The sequence below is a fragment of the Trachurus trachurus genome, assembly GCF_905171665.1.
Source record: "Trachurus trachurus genome assembly, chromosome: 1".
Taxonomy (NCBI): Eukaryota; Metazoa; Chordata; class Actinopteri; order Carangiformes; family Carangidae; genus Trachurus; species Trachurus trachurus.
The window spans coordinates 6,797,076-6,815,195 of NC_139891.1; the positions used below are offsets into that span (position 1 = coordinate 6,797,076).

Here is an 18,120-nt window from a genome sequence, read left to right on the forward strand (position 1 = left end):
TTTTGGTGTGTCTTTTTGTTACTGTACAAAGACAGTTGGTATCTGTAGATGTGCATGAATGAAGAAGACTGAGGACCGTCACGGTGTAACACCCGTTAACTTTATTAGCCCAGAAATTAGCAACTGTCAACACAGTCTACAGTATCCATTTGCAACCGTTATATTGACATGCACTGCTACGTCGAGACCCCCTGTAACTCAGAGAAGCCACGGATAACTCTGAAACTTCTCCCAGCCCTTAGTCCACATGAGGATGAAATTTCAATTTTGGGTGAACTATTCTTTTAATGCAGTTTGCTAAGGTTTAGCTGGCCTGTTGGATTAGATGGCATCAGGGGTTCCTAATAAACTGCTAACTCAGTGCAGTCCAAACGGTTTTTTTTTATCAAGAAATGTATAATTGTAACGCAGTATTTTGATGACGTTTGCGTCATCCGTAACAAGTTAGCTGCCTCAGCAGAGCAAATAACCAGTAATCCAAATATGTCTTTGACCATCATGATCATCACTTCTTGTTTCGTGTTAGACTGTGTATAACCGTTTACTTCCCTTTCAGGAACAGCCACAAAGATTCCCTTAACATTTCTCCCTTTATCAAACTGAGCAGCTCTGACCAGCTGATCGTGTTTTGATCACACAGAGCTTTTTTTGGGCATGATTACCACACATCACAGCGTAAACTTTGACAGCTTTTTATGGATCAGGAGGGAAGGCCCAAGACAATAATTACACCAGGTGAACTTTTACTACTGGTGATCAATTTCCAACTCATTGTATCATGTAAAAAAGGAAAAGCAGAGTGCCTTGGATTTTCCTTTTTTGATAATTGTATCATGTGTTAAAAAATATCTCAAACCCAAAAGTACATTTGCTTCATCAGCTCAATTTCGGTACTGAATTTCATCCCTGAAACATTTCATTAAAAAGACACAAATATTTCAGTGTGTACCAAAGTGGAGATTTTACCAAACATTTTTATTTTTTATAATGAATGGAATTTCATGTCAACAAACAGTTGACAGCACCTCAGTGTGTCTGTGGTGAAGTGTGTGTGCATATCATGTTGATGATGAAAGCAGTGTGTGTTGGTGCCTAAAAAGTTCCCAGAGAGTTTATTAAGCTGATTCATTTAATTTTGCCCATAAGATAAGACATACGTATGTCCAAATATTACAATTCCCATTTCATTTGCCTCATACTGCTGGATTCACACAAGACTGACACATTTTCGTTTCTTGAGCAACTTAACTACAGGTTGTGAATTTTTAAAGCTTGATGCCAAATGGAAGATTTGTTTTTATCTTTGTCAGTAGGCTATAATGTCATAGATGTGAGATGTGTGAACATTTAACTGCACCCCTCACTCTTCCTCAGGGATTGTCCCCAATCAGCCACAAAACAGTGTGAGAGTAATCATGCACTATAATAAGGAGACTAATTCGCAGTTAATCTAAAGGGTGATGAATGGGGTTGAAGCCAGGGCCTCTAAACAGAATGGATATAGCACCTGTGACGTTGCACATCTCACTACTGCTGCTCTAAGGTTTGTAACATTGGAAACACAATTATTTCAGCTCAGACATAACAAATAAAAAGAAAAGCACAAAAAGAGTGTTGAAATGATAGCAGCATACAGTATGTTGAGCATAACTTCATGCAGCTCCACAGTGCTTTCCTTCATATGTGGTGACGTAGGCTATTTGAACATAGAAAGAAAGAAAAAACGTCGATCTTTCTGCTGTGCTAAAAATGTACAGCGTATCACTCTTCCTTCTCCTTTCCCTCTCTCTCTTGAGAGCTTTCATCTCTCTCTCTCTCTAGCCCTCATGATGTAGGGAATTTCCCGGCACCTTCTCCAGTCCTTTGGCTGGCATGGCTCTGGGCAATGGAAAAATATAAGTTAGCTTCCTTGAGATCCCTATCACGCTCATCCAGTCTACAGAAACCAACTTATCTCTCTCACTCTCACTGTCTCTCTTTCTCACACATACACACACACACACACACACACACACACAATGGGGGATCCCCATACACAACACATACAGTATGATTCCCATTTATTTTTGGCACCTGGCTTTGCCATGATTGCGCCAGGTATCACCTGGATGTGTCAACCCCTGAGCTTTATTTGGACTGATGATGAAATACACTCTTGTTACCTCACCCTGTGTTTCACTCTCACGCCCTCATCCCTGCGCGCAGCAGTTTAATGGTGTCAAAAAAATACTTTGCAATGAGGACACAATAGGCCTGATTGGTAATGTGTGGCCAGCCTACTACTGTCTCCTTAATGCCACCTTTTCCAGCCCTGAGGGGCTCAACGTGGAGAAGGAAATGTGAGCATTTGTTTGACTGTGTCGGAATGTTGCGAGATTGGAGATTTCTCTCCCTTTCGTTTTCCACCGACGGCGCTGCCTTCAGGGCGCACTTGCGCAATAGTAGAGAGAGCTGCGGAAAGTCTGCGCGTCGAGTTTTCTCACCTTCTAAACCCTGAAGTAGGGGGGCGTGTGTGAGGAGGCGACAGGGAAACCCATGACTTCCGCATTTTCCTCTGTGTCTGAAACTGAGATCAGCGCGTCTACTAAAAGGATATAAAAGCCATCATGGTGCTGACAGTCGCGACATTCACTCCAAGACCCCGACCGGCCTGCATTATACCAACAAGACCCGTGGAGCTAAAGCACCCACCAACTGGAGCTGTGCAACGTCCAGAGCTTGAAGGCCTGTCTGAGCTTTGCGCTTCTTTCTTACGCTGAACTTTTAAAGTGGACTGTATGGACCGTCTCCCCGAAGCCCAGGGACCGTCTCCCTGCTCACTGGACACCAGAGGACAGACCATGGACCCGGAGTCTCTTCAGAAGGTCGGCCGCCGGCGCGGAAGCTGCCTGGACGCTTTTCTCGTCATATCCATCATTTTTCTGTTCTTGTCGGTGGCAGCGATAGTCGCCGGAGGAGTAATGGTGATGAAGAACCTGCAGGATAGTAACGCGCCAAAGGCAGCATTTAGTATAGGAGCTACACCTGACGCAGTTTACAAGGTAAATATATTGTTTTTGTTATCTGCATGAACTGAATTTGACTTCTCTTTGAAATGTTCTACTCTTACCCATGTCCTCTGCACATTTTAATCTTATTTATGTTGTGGTCTTATCAACAGATGGAGAACTTTGCCTACCTGAGAGCCAAGACAAGTAAGTCAAATTTACATTTTCAAGATACAGACATTCAACTTAAGATATCCTCATGTTTAAGGACAGAATATTAAGATTATTTAAAAACAAACAAAAAATAAACAGAGTTGATCTTTCTGTAGGACCATAAAGTTTCTTCTCTGAACCTTCATCTATGACTATAATAGACATGAAAATAAAAAAAGTTTTCGGTTCTTAACGGTGCCAAATCATGTCAACACCAGAATAGAATGATGATACTGTAAGCATGTTGTTGCACTGTGTAAACATGATGTTAACGGATGTGTTTGTCTCCTCCTGCAGGTGACTTGAGCAACAACGTGACCATGCAGTGGGATAAAGTCCACCACGGTACTAGTGACTCTGTAGGAAACAACTTCAAGTTTGACTCAGCGAGGCACATGCTGGAGCCACAGCAAGATGGGATGTACTTCATGTATGTCGAGCTCAATTTCACCTGCACCTTCACCTGCAGTGCAAGCCTCATTAGAGTGAACGTGGCTGATAAACTCAGCTGTGAGGTGGATCTCCCAGCTGTGGCAGACTCAACACTTGTGACCAAGAAGTGCTGGACAGTGAGCAGGATTAACAAGCAGAAACTAGTCTCTGAGTTGATAGTACCTGCAGTACAACTGCAAGACTGGAAACTGGACCTGACTGGCTCAGGATTCGGGATGTTTCTTGTGGGCTAATGTGGACAATGTAGTGTTCCTATTGTCACCGAGATGCAGAAGTGCCCGTGACCTGTAGGTCGTACCTAAGAAACGACACCAGTTTGTGTGAAAACGGGTCGGAGCTGATGCCATTCTTCAGACTAAAGGTGTACCATGACGAAGCTCAGCAGGATTTTAAGATGGACACTCAGGAATTGCAGTGCAAACAGGAAAAAAAGAAAAGACTTGATACTCATCTCAACCTCTGTAAATATGAATATATGGTACTCTGTGTGATATATTTATTTTGTTATATTGAAATATTTATGTACTTATATTTATGATAGTGTTGATATTTTTTTAATATATATATATATATACATATTATATATATGTATTTTCATGTAGATACCACTACATTAGTGTTGATGTGCAATACACTGCGTTTTAAAGCGGTCTACATTGGGTTGTATCAGACTTTATAGCCCTGTTTTTATTTTATAAAAGCCTGGGAGCATACGGTTGGCGCTTACAAAAATGTGTGATTGTCATTATGTTTTTTAAAAAATTCAACAAGAGCCTCACATTTATACCTAGTGTAGGTAAGTGGAGACATTTAATCTCCTCTGGCAAAGGGAGAGTAACAGTACTGAGTAAGACTATGCATTTGAAATAATAAGGGTCCATAAAAATGATCAAGAGTTACTAGAATTTTTTTTTTTTTTTATATGTGCACTGAATTGAGAAAATGTTCTGTAAGTCCTATGGATGAACTCTCTTGAATGTATTTTATAGTAATCCATAGTAAACATGGACATAAATGGGAATATGGTGATTGCTGAGTTGGTGCGAAAAGTAGAAAATAACTAATACAAAAGTGGTTGTGAGAAAGTTTCAGGTGGAATACATGAAATGTTTATGTAAGGGAAAGTTCCTTGCTCTTACACAGTCTATACCAGGAACTGTTATAGACTTCCTGTTTATTTACCATTAAGTGTGGTTTCGAAAAAAAAGGGGGGGGGCTGCAAACAAACTCACAATAATTGTACCTCCTGTATTACATGAACCTAAGATGTCAAGTGATAATAAATATTGTCTATGACTGTTATTTGTGAATGATTGTTTTTCACTTTGTCAGAGCACATGGAGCAGACATCAAACTCAAACACTGGACGGAATTTGAAACATTCTAGACGTAGTTTGACTTGATCATCAGGAGAGGAGGCACAAACTGGATCTCACTCTTGCTCGCTCTCTCTCTCTGGAGCATCTTCATCTTGCATTTTTTGTGCGTGTTCATCTAGCAAATAGATGTATGTACTGTATTCATTTTGTGTCGACTCTGTTGACACCTCTCATGGTGGTTTGTGGCTATTTTCAGCCATGTTCTAAAAACACCATCTGCTCTGTATTTAACAGTGATGTTCCACTTCTGCATAGTGGAACATTTAGCAACTGGACTAAAACTGTGAAAACTGGACTTGCCTTGAGCAGTGCTAAAACCTATATATTATATAATGTGCCGTAAAGTAAAGCATAGTATAGTGTGTATAATATATATAAGAAACTTTCTTTCTTTCTTTCTTTCCTGCCAAATCAGAAATGTTTTTTTTTTTTTTTTTTTTTTTCATGAATTTTATATACTGTATATATATATATATATATATATATATATTTAAATAGACCAATCAAATAGACCACATGATTCATTTTTTGTACTGGTTTATAATCAGCTATAAAACATTATTACTTTTTTTTTGTCTCAAAATAATGATCAATGGATTTGAGGAAAACCAAAACTATACTATTTTATTTTGTTTTCCTGATTCTGACACCAAAAACATCTCTTTATGTTTGCTTTTGGAAACAAATAACTGATGTATGTATGTTTTTGTGTTTTACAAATGAATGACAGATTATCCAGTGATAACCAGACTCCTCGGGAATGCTTCCATGCTATTCAACGTTTCACACTCACTATCTACAAATGGTGGTAATGTGCCAAGAGGACACACAACACTACAACAATAGTGAAGAATGAAACCGCAAGATAGTATGCATACATGTAAACAGTCTTGGCCCATTTCAAAAGAGCTAAAAATTGTCCTTGAAAATGCTTTATAAAGAATGGATACACACAATGTGTAACACTGAATGCACAAAAAAGCGCCACAGTGCATTTCAAATTGGTGTTCTTCTCCATAGTCCTTCTCTTCTTCCCTGTTTTCTATGGTGCATTGCTGCTTATCTTGGCTTGTTATCTTGTTATCTATGCGTGTGTGTGTCCTTGTGTGTGTGCCTGAAATCAGAAGAGGGACCCAACACCTCCATTCTCCTTCTAGATGTCAAAAAATTCACAGGGAGCGTGTAAATGTTGCAAGTAGAATAGGTCACAATGTTGTTGTTACAAACTGTTGTTGTTACATTGTCACTGATGAATGTATAAATAGCATGATGAAGATATGCATATCATATTGTGATGCATAGTTAAACTATATATGGACAATAAATATCTCAGTTTAAATGATTTGACATTATATATCATGGTGCAGTTTATCACAGTACAATATGCATATCTTCTAAGATGGAAATAATTAAAATTGCACACACTGCAGGAGGGAACCACAACATGAGGTGTGAATTTGCAAAACCCTCATGCTCTTGCTGCAAAGCTGTTATCTTGTTTGTGTGTTTGTTTCACCAAGGTGCACAGATGTTTATCTGCCTCTCAGAGCAGGAAATGACCCAAATATCTTTGCGACAACTGAGGTCAGTCTTTCCACTTAGTTAAAACTGTGTGGTGGTGAGAGCTAGTTACCTGTCTGGCTACCTGTCTACACTGCTTCCTGTGGGTCCTCGTTTCTGTCAGTTTATTCCATTCAGCTTTTTGTTTCTTTTTCCACCTTATTTCCTTGGCAGGATCCCTTTCTGTCCGCTAAAGCCTCCTATACTTAACAGCTCTTTGCCTCTTCTCTTTTTTTTTCCATTTGACACTACTGCAGTGTGTGTGAAACTTTCCCCTGTACACTGTGAGAAGAGCTGAGTCAGCGACACCAGCATCAGTAGCTACCTCAGTAACCTTACCCCCTTCATTCTCTCCTCAGTGCATCCTTAGTCGACTCAACCACATCCTGCTCCCCACATGCACAATTTTGTATATGTTGCATATCTCCAATCTCTAACTGCATGGCTGTGGGTTGTGTCAGTGAGTTTAAGTATCCTCCAAGCTCTTCTGCTGCACGTTTGCACAGTTTGGTTTGCGAGCGGAGAAAAATCTGTGAGATGACTCTGCCACTGTAGTTTTTACATTGATCTTGCCATCAAAGACATGATCTAATCAGGAACTGATGCCACTTCATATTTGTGATTGATAAGAAAGTCATTTATTTACACATTACACACAGCAAAAACTTATAGGCAGTATATGTTCTGAATATCAGATACTTTGTACGATTTTACAACGGTTTGTTGCTTCTTCATAAATTATTTCATCAAGTATTATACTTGATGAAATAATTTATGAAGAAGCTATATATATATGGCATAAATTCACATGGACACAGAGTGGGGCATTTCTATCCCTGCTTTCATGATATTAGCATGAAGGCTCCCATGAAGTTGTCCGTAAGTCCAGTGCGCATCTTCTGTATATTCTCAAGCGTGACGAAAATTTGATCTCCCTCCTGCAGGTGGAAAATCCCAGCCAGGAAACTGTTCCACAGATCTTCTGCTTCTGTCTTTGTATTTGAGGTTTTCTGGGACCGGCAGCGTAAGCTATAGAGGAAACACATCATAGATATCACAAAAAAAAGAAGAAACTTATCACCGTAATGAAGACAGCACTGATGTGAAGCTACAAACAGCTTACACCCATTTAAGCACATGCTGTGCAACAACAGCGGAAGGAAGTGAGGAGTGGTACACTGACGAACCTTTTTGATTTCATAAGTTCGATAGATTCTCCATAGGCTTTGGTGTCTTTCATGACCTTGTGCTGGATAAGCAAACACTCCTCTGCGGTATTTAATTGCACTTTGGAGTAGAGGTAGTAGTAACCCTCCCTCTCAACCACCAATCGGCCTTTGTTGTAGCTCATGTTGCGGATGATGGCTTCACCACCTTCATGTATCCATTGCACCACATTTTTGTCACCGGAAGGATGATCAGAGCCTGAGATAAAGAAGAGATGAATTGTTTGAGTTGCTTGACGAAAAGAAAACGATGAAGATGAGATAAATGTTTAGGTCAGATACTATATTACAGCTTGAATATTGAGAGAGTTCTGACCCATCAGGTGAGCAAAAGGCCTCTGTTGGATCTGATCTGGGTGTGGTTGCTCTATAGGGAAATATTGTGGGAAACAGAGTCAGATGAATCACCCATGCATGTGATAGCTATGAGGGTTGTTGTTTTTTTTACTCTGTGGCCCTAGTTACAATATTCAATATTTGGTTTTGACAGTTGAAAAACATGAAAAATCGATTCATCTATCACACATTTTTCCTCAAGAGCCATCAATACACAATATAAAAATGATACATTATGATATTTCATATTGACTCAATACCTTTAGATCCTATCCGAGACGAGATGACTCCATCCTGAAGCAGAAAAAAGAGAGATAAAACTAAAAAAAATCCAGCACACATCGGGCAGTGTGACAGTGATTCAGTGGCCAAACATGCACAGACTGTAACTGTCACTTACCTGCTGGTCGGATGCTCCGGAACTGGACTGGGTCTTGTTGACTGCAAAGGACTGCAGCGAGAGGAAGAAAAAAATGAGAGCTTGGACAACAAAATCTGTGCATGTTTGCAAACAAGGTGTCAAAAGTTCAAGAGTGTTTAAGAACAGGAAGTGTCCTGCCCCATAGAGACAGTATCTACACGAAGACATTTATCATCAATAACACATTCATAGATAGATGCAAGCTCATTTTTCTTACTGAGAAATACAGTAGCTGATAAAGGCTCTAGAGTAATTTTATCTGTTATTCTTTTTCAAATTATTTTCAAGATGACCTTGATTTAATTCTTGACAGTAGTGCATATGAAGACTATATTATGACTTACAATTTCACGGAGGTGTGAATACAGAGCACAATGAGACCGTCTTTAGAAAAATGAAGTTGTGTTTGCACTGGAGAGAAAGGAAAGGAAAGGGAAGCAGAAGTAGAGAGAGAGAGAGAGTCCATCTGACAAACTTGTCACTATCAACCTGTAACTTAAGAGCGAGTGATGACACGTCCGCTTGTCTGATTATGACGTAGAGTGAAATAGGGAAATTCTAGAGAAGGAATTTCCAAATGGCCCCGATCACCAATGCGGCTCATTTACACCGACACAGACAGACGGACGGACAGACAGACAGACAGACAGATAGACATCAGCTTCACCTCAGTTTTTTTGTATAGCTTGTAGATGAACACCCCCTGCACGACAAGTCCCAACATGGTCAGCCCCACCAGCAGAAGAAGAGGCTTTTGGCCAACTCTGGCCCACCTCTGTCCCTTCTTGCTGGGAATGGAGGCATAGTTCAGGTGGGTGTCCACCACAAACACCTGTGGTAAGGTTCCCACGCCACCCTCTGCCATCACACTCCACCTGGGACGCTGGAGCTAAAGGTCAAAGAGTGCGATGTGACAAGGATTCTGAAAGAGACAGGGTCTGGGTTAAGAAGAGCAAAGACACAGGGAACAGAAAGGCAGAGAGTTAAAAAAAAAAAAAAATAGGTAAGTGACGGGGAGAAAGAGAAACAGAGAAATAACTGACAGAAACAGAGAAAAAGACATGAGACATGGCCACAGTGGTTTTGCCTACTCTGTTTACAAAAGGCACATGCGATGCAACCTGCTTCTGGGAAACAAAGTGATTACTACATACTCCAGCTACTGAAAGCACATACGAGAAGACAGCTGTGGCATGTCCAATGAATCAAACCGAAAGGAAAGAAAAAACTTGTTACAACAATTGTCATTAGTTGCTTAACGTGATTACCTTGGATTTATACTTGCAACAGATGTCACACAGCTGGGTCAAAGCATCCAGCAGAAGAGCAGTTTCCACACACTTCTTGGAAGCTCCAACAGCAAATTATGTTCTGAAACACTGTCAAAAAACAACAACAAAAAAGAAATAAAAAACAGAAGTATGACTACAGGTTTTGACATCTATGGTTGCCTCACCTTCATGGAAACATAAAATAAAATCCACAACGTGCACCATATACAGATATCGGTCCTCCCTCACCTCACTTGTGTTCGCTCGCCTGCTGTCAGCTATCACTAATATTGCTTTGAAAGCAAGCTCATAAGGAGGAAATGAAGATGACATGGGGAAGAGGCAGAGACACACACACAGAGAGAGAGAGAGAGAGAGAGAGAGAGAGAGAGTGAGTAGTGTGCATGTGAGTGTGTGTGGGACACTCCCTACGACTACTGAATATAGTTATCATCCCTCAGCTGACACTTCCTTTTCTCTCTTCCATTTCTCAGCCCTTGTGTCTCATGTTCTGATTAACACTTTTTTGTTGAGTAGCTACTTTTTCTTTGTCTGATTCTGAGAAACTTGTGCAATCGCTTTGTCTGACTGAGCTTTCAAGCGCTGCCGATCCATGCGGGGTGACGTTGTTTCTTACGGTGGAGAAGCTCACTCGGGGGGTCAAAGTATCAAATTCACACTCGTAACATCTTGGCTGACACCACAGCCTCACATCATCACCCACAGTGGATTTTCTCTGCACTTCAATACAGGACAGTGAGCATTAGTATCACACTTACAAAACCTCGTCACAGACTGTTACGCCACTGCTTTCTCAAATGCTTCAGGTGTTGCATGTACAGTAACATGCATCTTGTGCTTCTATTTTGAGGCACCGCTGCAGTGATTAAAGATGATTACTGTGTTGCAGAAGTCATGATAAAGCAAAGCGGACGGTAATGTGTATCATGGCCTAATGAGGAAACTTTTTTTCTTAGAATTAAGTGTTTTAGTGCCACTGCTGACGCTTGCTGCGGTCAGTTGCTACACTTTGAGTTATCTAGTCCTCTTCCTTTTTTATTATGAGCAATTTATCAATACATGGTTTATGATTTAAGGAACATGTTTTGGCTTGCTTTGTAATACTTGCCACATCGCAGCAAAGAGATTCCTCTTTATGCATGTACAGGCAGCAGAAGTACAGAAATGTAGGCAACTTTCTTTCTTTCTCTTATTGTTCCTTTCATTTTCCTCTATCAACTTGCTCCATGTGCATATAAATATTGCCATTTTCACTTCTTGCCTCTGATGATGAAACGCTGTGTCAAATATAATGAAGATCAAATAATATTTCAACATTTGGACAAGGACAAAAGACAAGGCTCATCCTTTGTTCTGCATCTAAACTCACAGTAAATTGAAACTACTGGGAGTTTTTTCTTCTCTGTCGTAGGAGGGGGCAGTTTGACTTGAGACGCTCCGTATGCTGAAACTGCACCACATGCGCCATTTGTTACCCACTCACACACACACACACACACACACACACACACACACACACACACACACACACACACACACATGCACATTGTGTTCAATGGAGATAAAGAAGAGGGAGGACAGACGGAAGTCCACAGTCAGGGGCCTGCACGTGGTTGCTTCTTGTTGAATACAAATCAACTGATGAATAGATGAAGACAGCTGTGGAGCCCAGAGGTGACTGTTATGAATGTTTGTTTAAGCCATAATGTTAATAAATGGTATGTTAAATTACTTTTCAAGAATTGCAAGAGTTTAAAAAAAAAAGGTGTATTTCTGTACTTTCCTTTTTTTCTTTCTTTTTTTTTTTTTTTTTAAAGAAAAAACATTTGGATTCCCCCTTACACTGGCTGTTTCACTGATTTTCTATTTTAGGCATGTGACATTCCCCATGCTGCTCTCAATTCCCAATTTTTACATTAGTACCATGTTTTTTTCCTGTTGACTTTTTTTTGCTTATTCATATGATAGTGACAATGCTGTGTTAATGGAATTCATTTGCTTTAGTCTGTGGGTGTCTATTATAAAAGTAACACTGAGTATAGCAAGAAAAAGAAGAGGGTCCATGGATAAAATTGCTGTGTCACAAACAGTGTTATGTTTAGGTGAACCAATCAATTCAATCTTTATTTCTAATGCACTTTCATACAAATGCTTTACATGGTTAAAAATCAGTACCCCCACCCTACCATCACACACATGCACACCCACAGTATGACAAACCTATGGCTAATATGTCTCCTACACTTGCTGACTTAGTCTGGACTCACACTCCAGGAACAACTGCATAATGTGCATTTTTCCTTGTTAAAACATGTATACTGGTGTTGGACCTCAGTGGAAACTTGCCTGAAAATCTGGAGTTTGAAAGTGGCTGAGTTTTTTCGTTTGGGCTCTTTGTTGTAAGCCAGAGTAGCTCATGAGGCTGCACACCACAAAATTACCAGATTTTGACTCTTTGACACCTCTTCCACCACCCCGACTTCCGCGCCGCCATTACAGTACAGTTGTACTTAATGTTTTATTTCCCACTGTAGCGCTGTTATTTCGTCACTTTATTAAGTTTTATAATTTTTCATGTGAGAAAGTAAGGGTTTAGATCCCAAATGTGCGGTTAGTTTATCCAAATGACGGCTGTTTAGAAGTTTGCTCCGCATTGGGAGAAGTGAAGCTCCACCAGAGGAGCGGCTCCTCAGCAACCCGCCTGCAGAGCTCCTTAGCCGGCCAAACTACGTCATCATGCCGGGGGAGGAAACAACCGTTAATTAACTTACCCACAGGTTTGTAGAGGTTTACCGCCGGCTGGTTAAATTCTTTTTAGGAGATAAATGTTGGTCTCATTGATTAAATCTAACAATTGTGGCAGTCGTATTAGTTTGTTTGAATGAAAAGTGAAGCTTCACACAGAGCAGCAGCAGCTCTGCCCCGGGGCTCTGTAGCCTACGTACAGAAATCACCACATTTGCATCAATAAATACATGTTTTACAATGAACCGATTAAGTTTTATTTTATGAAGTTATATAACATGGTTATGGTACACAACAGAGAGCAGCATAGTATGCGGTTTCCAATACAGCCTAGCCTGCATGTAGCCCACTGGGCCAGCCACCATTCCGGCTCTGTCCTTCCTGCGTCCAATCAATGCGCGCCTCATTACATATTAATACAATGAACAGCTGGACCAGTCAAAACCTCGCGCTTACTCTCATGAGAGAAAGTTGCCGTATGAAAAAGTGTCAGAACAAGCTCTGTTTGAATTTTTTTTTTTTATGTTTCCAATACATTAAGTTTTAAGAATTGATTCAAAGCAATTTAAGGGGGATTGGATACGTAAAAAACCAGGTGATGACTCCTTTAACATCTCTTAGCAAGAGAAAAGGGAGCAGTAGTTTACGTAGTGACATCAGTGACAGTGATGGATGAATTTCATGTAGCTGCTTGTGTTTCAGGGTCATAGCATTGTTCATGCTGGTTCCCTGTCACACTGCAGTGGTTTACTGGGACACTTGAACGCATCCATTGTTACTCATAATAGTAGTAATATCTGTGCTGTTCGAACTATGACAAGTCAAAACATCTACAGTGTGAAAGGTCTGTTGAACACATATTACATGTAGGGAAAAGTGAATGAATGAAAAAGGGAGATGTGCTGCTTGGAAAAACATTAAGACTTGGGAAACACCTGACAGTGTCAGGTGATATTGTGATGGGGGCGCTGCTCGTGTAGCGACCGGCAGGAGGGTGAAAGTGAGCGTGCTTACTGCTGTGAGTTTAAAATAGACTGAAAAACTCATTCATAACACAAGCCATTATCCAACTTAATTCAAATACTCAACAGTTATGATACACTCTTTTTTTTTTCCTCGATTGTATGGAACAGCTCCCAGTTTGCCCTTTGGGGTACTGCCAAAAAAAAAAAAGCAGGTTACAGTAACAACACAAGGTCCTCAGATACTCTTTTTTTTTTCTTAGGTCCTCAGATACATAGCAGCAGTGTGTGTGTGTGTTGTTCCCATACAGTATCAATGTTACTGTATATTGCTAAGCAACTGTGCTCAGTAAAGGCATACTATGTTGTAGAGTCATAGCAGCAATTTGCATTTTATATTAGTACATATTTGCCTTTGACTAAAAAAAAAAAAAAAAAAAACACCCTCCAGACTCTGGGCTTGACAAGTTCTTCCTGTAACTGTAGGTGTAAGGTGCACCGTAGGTCCCCAAGTTGATGTATTCAGAGCTACAAAATATGGCGAATCACACATTTGACTACTACAGTATCAACCATGACATGTTATTTATCTCAATTGCGTGGTGTGTTGCACAACGGGAAACATGTAAGGCTGCCAACAGGGAATTTTCATTATCACTATTATTTCCTAATACACTGTAAAATTCATAAGTCTGCTCTCATCGCAACCAAGGAAACTATATCAGATCAGCAGTGGAAAGGCAATGAATAAGATTAGATCCATAGTAATAAAATCACAGCAGCTTAAATTGCGTTGGTAAAAAAAATAAACAAATATAATATATGCTAATGTTCCCTGGACCTATAGCCTATGTGATCCAGTGTATGACTGCAAATAGGTTTGCAAGTCAGAATAATATAAAAATAATAAATAATTGTTTTCCCAGGTGGCTCAGCTAATGTGTTAACTGCGGCTAGTTCTATAGTAGCCTATTTGCTTTGGTTTCATCAATGAAGGCATCAGTGTCACAAAATTAGGGGAGACAGGGGATGGTTGCAACAGCATCATTTTCACCAAAAGGAGATAACATTAGAGTTACGTGATCAATATCATGTGTAGCCACTACCTCCCTGACATTTTGTCTGAATTTGCATGGCTGTATGAAGTGTCAAGTGTGTAGGTTTTACAACCAAAACACATTTTTTAGGTATGAAACTACTGTAATCTTTTAGACCAAGTTTACATTTTGATTAGTACTGAAACCGAAATTTGAATGAGGTAACTTGTATAAGATGAAAGAGCAGGTTCTTAGGTAAAATGTAAATCTAAAATGTAAATGTTCATTTCAAACCACCATGCTGGGTACAGTGAGTCACACAATCTTTCATGGAATTATATAAATGATGAGCGGCTTCTGACCTGCAGCTGAGGGTTTCCATTCATGCATGGAGTAGATCATTCATTGGTATTATCAGAATATGTAGAAAGCTCTTTAGGATACACACCACTGTCATTGTTCTTCATTTAGCCATCAGTGATGAGTTCTTTTTGTGGATCATAGGAAGATGCTTTAGTGTTGGAACATGCACAGTAAACTGACATAAAGTAGATGTATCTTTTGTGGTGTGGTCTCAGTTTTTAGTTTTTAGTTTTTAATCCCACTTACAATTTACCCCAGGTTGTGTTACTATCTACCCTGGTAGTGGGGTAAGTTAACTTGTAACAGTGGCACTCCATGCATTTGACATCAAATAAATTCTGTGATATATTTTGAGAAGTTTAAGGCATTGCTATTTATATCGGTCAAATGAGGGCATGTTGTGTCATAACTTGGGAGCCCTACTGTTAGTTAAGTTATAGGAGCTGAGACCAAATGTGTTAGAATTATCCCTGGTCTCCCCCATCACAAATTGTGTAATACAGCAAAGCAGAATTACAACTTCACATTCATTGTCAGTAAAGAATGATAGGCCTATAAAGTTTAGGGTTTGGCAGTAGTCAGAACCATAGTGGTGTGGTACAGTAGCCTACATGTGACAGCCTGTGTCTGATACTACTGTGAAACCACATTCACGCAGAATCCACATTATCAAACTGCAAATATCAGTTGAAACCTAATGAAGCAATAGCATGCCTCTAAAAACATAGCGGTGAGCCATCAGCCACATCCTGATCTCTGTGAGACATACTGCAAGAGGCAGGAGTCGCTGGATTTAAAGGTAGGCTACATTGTGTAGGAATTACTCCCATCTAGCATTGCGGTTGTTGCATTCACGTTAAATTGGGCAGACGGCAGACGGACGACAGCCGCTGCACGTAACGGCATAAACAAGCCTCTATGTAAACTAGTGGTCCGTCAGCACGAGGCAAAACAATACACGTGACAATATGTTTGTCATGGCGATGTGGTATTGTTTACCTGACCCACGTTTTACCGGCTTTCTCTGGACTTCTGTGACTAAAATGACATCTGGTTTGTTACCGACGGCCGTCTGCCCGACTGCAGGTGAATGCAGCATCAGTGTAACGCTCCATTCCTCCTCACTGCGTTACCGCGGTGACTTTTCACAGACGCCACCTCGACCTGAGCCGACAGCTCCAGTGTCTAGTGGTGGTGAAACCGAAGCTTTCTGAAGCACTGAACCACTTTGACATAGTTGCCCCGAAAGTGATGCACTGCTTCGAAGCATTCGATACAGTCAAAATAGTGACATCTGCTGGCTGTTGAGGGAAGAATTGACAATACGTCATGACGTCATGACTGTCACAAGTCTCATTGTTTCATTCAGTTTTTAATAAAATATATGTTCTCTCACCAAACTTGTGTCATAATGTTACTGTAGTCAATCTAAACATTAAAAAGAGAATGTTGGAATAGAAAGTCTGATTGTAGGCTACCTGTTTTGTTGGAGTCTAACTCTACGAATTATCATCTGAAGTGTGAGACAAGGCTTCGTGTAACATTTAAAGATTTTTATTTATGAAATGTATCATTTACTGGTCTGGGGGGGATACAACCCCTTTTCAAAGCATTGAGATATTGACAAGCCCAGCCCACTCGAAATCACAGCGAAGCCGCTTGACACGGTCTGGCAGAACGAGGCCTCGTTTGGAGCGGTCAGGTGATTTTTGGCGTGCTGAAGCAGCGATCGAAACACCACCCGCTGACATTCCACTTCATTTTGTCGGTGTTGAGCAGGCGGTGTCGAGCGTAACATCTCTGAGTTTCTGTGGTTTCCTACCGTCACGCTGCCACTGAACGTAAAAACATGGCGACACAACATGGCAGCCAGCACCGAGCTTACCCGCTCCATGTAGATATGAATGATATGAACTAGTGATGCGCGGGCTGACCCGTAGCCCGTGGGTCCCGCGGGTCAACCCGCGGGGCGGGGCGGTGCGGGTCAAGAAATCTTTACTTTATTTGCGGTGCGGGTCGGGGCGGGTCATTAAAAAAACTGACGATGAAGTCCAGAGTGTGTTATCAGGGCCGCGCTGATGTTGACGGGAAAGCCGGCGGAGGTGTGAGGGAACCGGATGAGACGGCGGCTGGGAGCATCAGCAGAGCGGGGTTGGTTTCACAGAGAGCAGGGACTGGGGAGGACGAGAGGCAGCGGCCGCCGCGGCTGCTGCACGCTGCATTGTGACTCTCTCACTCCTCATGAGCTCCACAGTCCACACTGACAAGCTACCGGCAACACAGCACCTCTGTCTGCCCTTTCAAAGTAAAAAAGCCAGCTGTCTGACGTTTAATAGCGGCGGGGCGGGTCGGGGCGGGTTGTGAAAATAGATGCGGTGGTGCGGGGCGGGCTGGGGCGGGTCAAAATACTTCATAGATGCGGGACCCGCGGGTTGGAAAAAAAACCCGGCCCGCGCATCACTAATATGAACGGCAAATTCAGAGCTTACCGGAACACTTCAGTTTGTTGATGGGGGTGATTACTGATTAATGAAAAACAGACTTTTGAACCAAATAATCGATTTTCGTGAATAGATAACAGGAGAAGTTACACAATGTCCCTTTAAGGCTAAAACTACAGTATAGCCTACTTTCAATTGATTATTCTCATTCTCCACCCAGCTTCAGAACATGGGTTCATTGTTATATTCATGCCCCATGATAGTGAATGTGTTATTAACACTGTAATGTCCTCTACTCTGGTACAACAGCCGCTGCTTTGTCTGCTAGGTGTGCTACCAAAGGGAAGTGGTCTAACTGTCCACCAGACGATATGGTGTAGAACAGCACTTATTACTGGATGCAGGATAGTAGTACTGCGACACTGGAAAACAAAAGAAGTTTTACAGGTGAAGGAATGGTTCGATGAGATGGCCAAGATTGCTTCCTACGAACGTCTTAGTTATAGGTTGCAAGACAAAGAAGACTTATACATGAAAATATGGGGCCCTTATACCGCAGCATCTTCATACAATTGTGGGTTGCACCCTTAGGCTAACTTCTGTCACCATTCACCATTTGTATGCATATATTCATATTGGTGTAGGTTTATCGTCTCTGTTGGACTCCCTCTGTGTGTTTGTTTGTCTTTGTTTTTTAGAGGCTCT

The 18,120-nt window shown here is 41.1% G+C and overlaps 2 protein-coding genes across 3 annotated transcripts in view; both read right to left on the reverse strand.

Annotated features, from left to right (window-relative positions):
• LOC311002376 (dynamin-2-like) overlaps positions 1 to 18,120 on the reverse strand; it is an 87,335-nt gene that overhangs the window by 39,815 nt on the left and 29,400 nt on the right. The gene's annotated exons all lie outside the window — the stretch shown is intronic.
• On the reverse strand, positions 7,301 to 10,091 carry LOC310986808 (tumor necrosis factor ligand superfamily member 14-like). Its single transcript, XM_083972895.1, has 8 exons — positions 10,032 to 10,091; positions 9,844 to 9,954; positions 9,243 to 9,497; positions 8,555 to 8,605; positions 8,415 to 8,448; positions 8,135 to 8,185; positions 7,780 to 8,017; positions 7,301 to 7,621 (listed from the first exon to the last, which is right to left on the reverse strand). The coding sequence occupies exons 3-8, from the start codon at positions 9,438 to 9,440 to the stop codon at positions 7,435 to 7,437; spliced, it is 759 nt and encodes a 252-aa protein (XP_083829021.1). The 5' UTR covers positions 9,441 to 9,497; positions 9,844 to 9,954; positions 10,032 to 10,091; the 3' UTR covers positions 7,301 to 7,434.